Source organism: Belonocnema kinseyi, chromosome 2, assembly GCF_010883055.1.
Source record: "Belonocnema kinseyi isolate 2016_QV_RU_SX_M_011 chromosome 2, B_treatae_v1, whole genome shotgun sequence".
NCBI classification, from domain to species: Eukaryota; Metazoa; Arthropoda; class Insecta; order Hymenoptera; family Cynipidae; genus Belonocnema; species Belonocnema kinseyi.
The window spans coordinates 85712231-85720636 of record NC_046658.1 but is presented as its reverse complement, the minus strand read 5'-3'; the positions used below and the strand labels follow the sequence as shown (position 1 = coordinate 85720636).

The following is an 8406-nucleotide window of genomic DNA, read 5'->3' as shown; positions in this document are numbered from 1 at the left end:
GAGGGAGCTCTTCTTAATATTTTGACACCAAAATCATGTCGATACACCTTACCGACTGCGAGTAAAGCCACCCACGCTTTAACTTGACAGACTGTAAGTTTTAATCATGGTGTAATGTTCAATTATTTAACTATTAAAACATTTTTAATTTACATTTTTGTTATTTTTTTCAGAGAAATCAAAGAGTGAACATTTCGGAATCAAAAATTGATATCTATTCAACAAGTATTTCTGGTCAAGCATTAATTGATGAATGTAGACAATAATTATTTTACTTAAAAATAAAAAATAAAGTTTTGTTTAGACATCGTTCTTTATTTTTAAATTTCCTAGTACCTGCCTTCTTTAATTTAAAAAATAAGGCACTTTTATGCAAATATATAATACGAAACAATTTTCGTAGACATTTATCGGTAATTTCCTACAGCTCTACTACTTTTTATAGGTTAAGGTTGTGCAAAATATTTTTATGCGTACATGTTATGCACGTTTTTTACATTTTGGAATCCAATTCCGAAAACCAATTTGAGTTTTATCTACGTTATTTTATATTTATGGTTTATTACTTACTACCGAATATAATTGCAGTTTCGAACAAAATTTTGCTCGTACGATGTATTCTATTTTTACTTTATAAATTAATGATTGCCCTGAAATTCAGAAACTTTCGTTTAACTTTGTATAAAATCAACATTTAATTCATGATGCTTTTGTGATTGTCTATCGTCTAATCATGTAAAAATTGCAGAAATATATCAAGAAATAAAATCATGATAAACAAAAGAAAAGTTTCTGGACGTAAAATATTCAGATGAACAAAAATTCCAGTCCAAATTTTATATTAGACCGAATTATCATGAAAGAAATGCCTGTGATCGTTTTTAAAATGACCTGAAAGTCAGTGAAATTTTGCAATGAACACAAGATATTCGAAACTATTTTCTACTTTATTTAACAAATTATTTTATAAATGTAAAATACGTTTGAAATACCACGAGTACGTTTGACGCAAACTTTCACTGACTTTTAGAACCTTATTGAAAGAGATTTTCAGCATTTCTTCCACAGAAGTTGCGGCTAATGAAAAACTCGGACAAAACTTTCCGGATAAATCAGTATTTAATTATGAGATATAAGAAATTTTAAAACGATATATCTTTGGAATTCTTTTAATCTCAATGGTCCAATCTCTTATAATGTTCATCATCTCTTTATCATACATAATCTGCTATTCGTGATAATTATCATTATTATTCAAGTCTGGGTTTACGGCTGGATAAGGATTAAAATAATCGAAAATTATTAATTGTAAATTTCATCTCATAATTTTCTAGTTCTAGATCATTTGAATAGTGAGTGGAAGATATTAAGAGAAAGACCAAATGCTGGGCCATATTTTGGTACTGACATTTTTTTTTTAAATAATTTTTTTGCCTGGACTTAACTAGAATTGAATACAGCCATGACGAATCTTTAGATATCAAGGAAGAAATTATGGAAGGCATATGAATCGACTTGTAATTAAAATATCTCAACTGAAAATACAAAATAATAAATTAGGTTTTGTTTAATTCTTAGATCAGGAAATTTCCTCAATGGAAATTGCAGGTCCGAAACTTGATAAAAAATTGAAGTCAAAGCAGTTTACTTCATTTATAATAAAAGCTAATATTCTAGCTGTTCACAAAACAATGCCGACTCAAAAGAAACAGAAAATTCAGGAATCTAAACAAGAGACTGAAAGGCAGTTCAAATGCGGAAAGTGTGCACGCAAATATGTATAAATGAAAAGGGAACTTTAATCACCATCAAAAATTTGAATGCTATGTCAGACCACAGTTCATGTGTAAATTCTGCGGCAGAAGATTTACACACAAAAGTAGCATGAAAACATATTATTACCTGTATTAGTACCTGTCATCTGAAATAACAATAACATAAACGAAATATTGAATTTAAGGAAATTTCTAGTATTGATTAAAAAGCTGTTTTTGGATAGAATTTTCCTTCGATATTTATTTAGATTACTTTTTCTAAAAAGAGATGTGAGTTAACTTAAAAGAGGATTTGAACTATATTGTCTAAGATTGTAACATCATGAATGTAAATAAAGATAAAATAATGTCAGTTTTAATGTGAAAAACTGGAAAATCTCTTTTAAAATACACCTGAAAATTGATATGCAGTTTAATTATAATATAATCCTAATTGTTCTTCAATTAAAATATTCTAATTCAATTTTTTGTGATTTTTTCAGGGAAATCCAATGGTTATTGGACAAAAACAAGAATAAAATCAACATCGGAATATCTTCCACATCATCTGAGGGAGCACAACTATGTATTGCTCAAAAGTAATCGAAACGATTTTACTTGTGAAATTACATATAGCAGTGATGAAACTTTGGAAATTAAGGAAGAAATGATCGAAATTGAATGTAGCAATTATGAAACCTTGGAAATTAACGAAGAAACTATCGAAGGTGTGACCAAATTTTTAGTCAAAATATTCTTAATAAACCTATGAATAACAAATTGTAAAACATTTTGTTAAATTTTCAGATCAAGACACTACGGGTCAGAAACTTTCTAAAAACTATGATTCCAAATTTTGTACTGTATATATAAGAGAAAGTGATGATCTGGCGGTCAACAACAAACTGGTGACTCACAAAAAGAAGAAAATCTACGAATCAAAACAGAAACCGGAAGTTGAGCACAAATGTAAAAAGTGTGCTCGCAGCTATAAATATAAAAAGAATTTGAATCACCATCTAAAATTTGAATGCGGCGTGATGCGACAATTTAGATGTAAATTTTGCGACAAAAGATTTAAACATAAAGGTCACGTGGATAAACATATAGGTCAGGTGCATGATAAGATAAATAGAAAAACATCGCCATTGAAGCATAAATGCGACAAATGTTATAAAAGTTACGCTTGGTTAGTTTCTTTAGATCGACATCAACGTTCAGAACATGCAACATTCAGGCCACAATTAACATGCGATTTTTGTGGACGTAAAGTGAATCTAAAACATAACTTGGCAAGACATATTATTTCTTGCCATTTGAAATAATTATACCGTGCACGAAACATTACACTTTAGGAAATGTTTAGAAATACTTCGAAAAAATAAATGTACTGTTCTTCGATATAAACTTAAATTATTTTTTTTAGAATTAGTTATTACTGGTTTTCTTCATTTGAAAAATTTTGGGTCAGATAGGTTGTGAAATGTTTAATAGTTTCCTTCTGATTTACTAGCAAGTGTTCTTACTAAATCAAAAAAGAATGTATTCTGTTCTGAGTTAATAAAGTAAGCAATTCGTTGAGACTTACATACTTTTTATGACTTAATTAAAATTTGGTTTTTAATATATGACGATCAACAGATCAACAGAATTCCGAGAGTGAGTCAAATAAATCCAGAGAAAGGCCAGATTGTGAAACGTATACTAGTACAGATACTCACTTTTCTTCTGAATATAATTCTAGTGTCAAGATTTTAGTTGAATGCATTGACGAAACATTGGAAATAAATTATACAAACATCCATAGTATGACTAGATTTGTAATAATAATAACTCAACTGAAACTATGAAATAAGGAAAATTCAATTGCGTGTTTACACATCTTCAGATCAAATAGTTATAGCTCAGAAATGTAATAAATTATATGAGCCAAAACTATTTGTTGTAGATATTCGAGCTTTGTAGTGCACGATCCTTGTCTAATTATCATAGAATACTCGAAGTTTATATAAGGTTTCGTCTTGTAATAATGATCAGTTATTCTACTATTGAAATACTATAATTTATATTTTCTTATTTTTCAGAAAAATCAGAGAAGTATCATTTAAACCACATAAGGGAACACAACTATGTACTGCTTAAAAATAATGCAAAGAATATTACTTGCAAAATTGAATATAGCAATGACGAAAATCTGGAAATTAAAGAGGAAATGATCGAAATTGAATATTGTAATGACGAAACATTGGAAATCAAAGAAGAAATTATGAAAGGTATGGACAGATTTGTAATCAAAATATTATGTATATAACTGCGCAAAAACGAATCGCAAAATACATTTTGTTAAATTTTTAGTTCAAGGTACTACAGGTGAAGAACATAATGTAGAATATCAGCCAAAATTCTGCACCGTAGATATAAAAGAAACCGATCATTTTTCTGTTAACATACTGTCAAACCGTAAAAAGCAGAAGAATCAAGATCCAAAACAGGAACCGAAGAAGAACTACAAATGCGAAAAGTGTGCTCGAACCTATAAATATAAAAAGACTTTGACTTTTCATCAAAAATTCGAATGCGGCGTCTTGCGTCAGTTCAGTTGTAAATTTTGCGCCAAACGGTTTGCACAGAAATGTAACATGAATTTACATATAGCTTCTGTGCATCAGAAAAAAAAACAAGTACCAGCCAAAGGACAATTTCCTTGCAATTTTTGCGGATATGAAACGAATCAGGAAGAAAACTTGTCAAAACACATTTCTTTACACCACGTGGGTCGCAGGAATCAGGAAACAAATTTACAGCCATCGAGAACAAGTTATAATTGTGACGAATGTTCTCGAAGTTACACTTGGTTAAGTGGTTTATGTAGACATAAACGTTTAGAACATTCGTCATTTAAACCACAATTTACTTGCGATATTTGCGGATATAAGTCGAATAGGAAAGCTACCTTGAAAAAGCACATTACTACCCTACACTCACAGACATCGAAATCTAGGTATAAATGCGACAAATGTTCGAGAAGTTACACTTGGTTAAGTGCTTTAAATCGACATAATCAATTGGACCATGCAGCAGTCAAACGGCAGTTCATTTGCGCTCATTGTGGACATCAAACAAATCAGAAAATAAACTTGTTGAAACACATTGCTTCACGCCACCTTAAATAATAATAAAGCGCACTTAATTATGTCCCTTTGTAAATTTATAATACTGCTTGATAAAATTCTTGTTTGTCTCCCTTCGATATCAACAATAATTAATTTTCTTATAAACATAATTTGTTATTATACGTCGTGTTTACTTGTGAAAAAATAGGTTTGAGAAGGTACTGATTGAATAATATTTGTACTGTTTTCACTATTTTAGTGTTCGTTTTCAAAATTTTGTGAACGTAAAATATATAACAGCAAATATTAATCAATTTGTTTATTATAGGCCCAGATTTAGTACGTTCGATTGAAAAACGAGTCACTGGGACACTTTTGAAGTTGGAACTTTAAATACATATCTTTCGCAAAAAAACGCAATTTAAGGAGGAAGTATAGGGTCTTGTGTCTTTAAAAAATCGAATATTTTTCTTAACATTTTCTTATACTATAACATTTCAAAAATTTTTTGTTAAAATTTTAAGTCATTGGGAGCAAAACTCTCTAAGCTATTAAACTTTAAATCTCCGCCCCTTCGACGCGAGAAGAAGCACACAAAAGATTGTCATTCGTCGGTCGAGCAGTTGCCGCGCAGTGATTTTGTCATCATATTCGCCAGAACTTTCTGTAAATTTTGATGCAGAAAATATTCTTTATGAAGCTAGAATCGATAATTCAGTATACGTTGAAAAAGTGAAGGTATTGCTTCACTTTTTCGAAGTTTTAAATTTTAAACGCATTTTACTGGAAACTTCCTTTTTAAAAGTAGGTGCCAAATTTCACTCAAAAACTACTGCACCGATTGTTTTCAAATGTTGTAAACACTATTTACATATAAAATACCTCCCTCTACGTCGTTTTTTTTAATTGAAGAGATTTTACAGCTACAAAATGGCGAATTTCTGTGTGAAAAATCTCTATTTTTGTTTCAAATGACCACACAAAAATTTAAATTAAAAAAAACGACGTAGGGCGTAAAAAAGACTTATCTTTAAATTAAATTTATTCGGTTTTTGATTTCCGATAATTCTACGAGAAAAGACGTCCTCGATAACGCTTTGTCACTGGCTTATTTAAAATTTTTTTTTTTTTAAATTTGACGAAATATTCTTCGACTGATGCCTTTTAAAGTGCAAAATATGCCAATGAATTTATTTTAACCATATCTCAGGGAAAATTACTTTCGGCCACTTACGAGAAATAGTATAATTTTTACAGATAGAGTATAGTTTGAAGTATGATTTCTCGTCGAACCCTCAAAATCGATACTTTTGACACTTGTTCACGAAACTACGAATGCGTCCTAAATAACGATCGAAAAGAACGTCAAATATATTTGTACCTGAGATAATAGATTAACTTTTCTGCTTTGTAAACAGTCTGTTAGTTTAAACTTATACAATGTTGTGCATATACTGTGTATTGTGAATAAAATATTATATCCGAAATATAAGTATGTACGAGACATTTAGGTGAACCCAGAAGAGAAAATAAGGCATATGGCCCGAAATTAGAACACCATTAGTGTAGATGAAGATTTCAATAAACAAATAATAGTGTCAACATTTAATTGAAAAATTAGAATATCTTGAAAAAAATGGGTGGCTTATATAATGTTTTGTTTTATTATGATGATCAATTTATTCTACTATTGAAATATTCTCACTCACGTTTTTTGCGAATTTTTCAGAGAAACCCGAGAGTGGTTGGAACAAGAAGGAAATAGGTTTGAAAATAATGAAAAGGACTTTACTTGTGAAATTTAATACCACAATGACGAAGCTTTGAAAATTAAAGAGGAAGTGATCAAAATTAAATATAGTAATAGCAAAATTTTGAAAATCAAGGAAGAAACGATCGAACGTATTGCCAGATTTTTAACCAAAATATTTTCAACAAAACTATGAAGTATCAAATTGCAAAAAACATTATGTTAAATTTTCAGATCAAGGTACTACAGATGAAAAATGGAATGAAAAATTCGAGTCAAAATTCTATACCGTAGATATAAAAGAAACTGATAGTTTTGTTTTTGACAAGCTTCCCATGCATAAGAAGGAAAACATTCAAAAAATGTATAACAGGAATCGGAAAAAAGTACAAATGCGAAAACTATACTTGAAACTCAAAGAACTCGGTATTAAAACATAAATGCAACATATGTGCTCGAAGTTATCTTTCTTTAAGTAGTTGAAATAAACATAAACGTTACGAATACGAAGTAGTCAAAGAACCAATGTTTTGCAATTTTTGCGAATTTAAGACACATCTGAAACATAGCTTTTCAAGACACATTACTTCACGTCACATGCAGGCACCGTAAGCAATGCATGTATGCAACATGTGTTCTCGAAGTTACACTAGGCTAAGAGATTTAAACCGACGCAAATGTTTAGAACACGAAAAATCTAAACCTCAATTTAGTTGCAATTTTTGCGGATATAAAGCGAATCGGAGAGCACAGTTGTCAGAACACACTACTTCATGCTATGTGGGTCGCAAGCATCAGAATGCAAATTCACAGCCACCGAAAACGAGGCATAATTGCAAAAAATGTTCTCGAAGCTACACGTGCTTAAGTGCTTGAAATGACCATAAACATTTAGAACATGCTGCAATTAAAACACAATTTACATACGATTTTTGCAGATATTACTCAAATAGGAAAGGTACCTTGAAAGAACACATTAGTACACTGCACTTACAGATATCGAAAAAAGGTATAATTGCAACAAATGTTCGCGAAGTTATACTTGGTTAAGTTCTTTAAGTCGACATAAACGTTGAGACCACGCAGTTGTAGGTCTTGTGCATCAAAAAGCATACTCAAGGAAATCGGTATGGATACATAAATTCGACCAGTGTTCTCGATGTTATACTTGGTTAAATGGTTTAATTCGACATAAGAATTTAGAACACGTAGCAGAAAAGGCTTAATTTATTTGTGACTATTGTGGCCACAAAACGTAAATGAAAAGCAGCTTGTTAAAACACATTAATTGGCGCCACTCAGAAAAATCAAAATCAAGATATAAGTGCAATCAATGTTCTCGAAGTTATGCTATACTCAGGGCTTTAAATAATCATAAACGTTCAGAAGACGAAGCATTTAAACCACAATTTACTAGCCATTTTTGCGGACATAAAGCTAAGCGAAATTGTAGCTTGTCGAAACATATTAATTCACGCCATCTTAAATACTAATATCGCATACCAAACATTAAACATAACTTAAATTTTAATGTACCATCTTGCTGTGAAATTATTATACATGTATATTAAAGTCGGTAAAACAGAGTGCGTGAGAACACAAAGTACTTTGATGCCTTCAAATCCGGTCAAATATTAAAAAATGAATGAATAATCTTAAAATTATCGACTAAATTCTTATATATCATTTAAATGCAACATGCGGGTGGAATTTTTTTTCAAATTCGATGTGAATGTTAGAATTTTAACGTAAATACAGGTGATTGGGGATTAGGTTTCTACTTAAAAAC

At 30.4% G+C, this 8406-nt stretch overlaps 2 protein-coding genes across 3 annotated transcripts in view; both read left to right on the top strand.

The window, feature by feature from the left end:
- The window catches only part of LOC117167738 (zinc finger protein 888-like), a 4020-nt gene extending 682 nt beyond the window's left edge, over nucleotides 1-3338 (top strand). The window contains exons 2-3 of the mRNA XM_033352888.1: nucleotides 2258-2482; nucleotides 2562-3338. Coding sequence (XP_033208779.1) covers nucleotides 2422-2482; nucleotides 2562-3079 — 579 coding nt within the window. The 5' untranslated portion in view covers nucleotides 2258-2421 and the 3' untranslated portion in view covers nucleotides 3080-3338. The remainder of the gene's footprint in view (nucleotides 1-2257; nucleotides 2483-2561) is intronic.
- A 520-nt stretch (nucleotides 3339-3858) lies between these two features.
- LOC117168366 (zinc finger protein 676-like) overlaps nucleotides 3859-8406 on the top strand; it is a 7152-nt gene continuing 2604 nt past the window's right edge. The window contains exons 1-2 of one of the 2 annotated variants that reach the window (XM_033353960.1): nucleotides 3859-4027; nucleotides 4110-5823. In XM_033353960.1, the coding sequence (XP_033209851.1) occupies nucleotides 3967-4027; nucleotides 4110-4927 (879 nt within the window). In that variant the 5' untranslated portion in view covers nucleotides 3859-3966 and the 3' untranslated portion in view covers nucleotides 4928-5823. Of the gene's footprint in view, nucleotides 4028-4109; nucleotides 5824-8406 lie in introns of those variants that run through there. The other variant, XM_033353961.1, reaches the window with a different exon arrangement.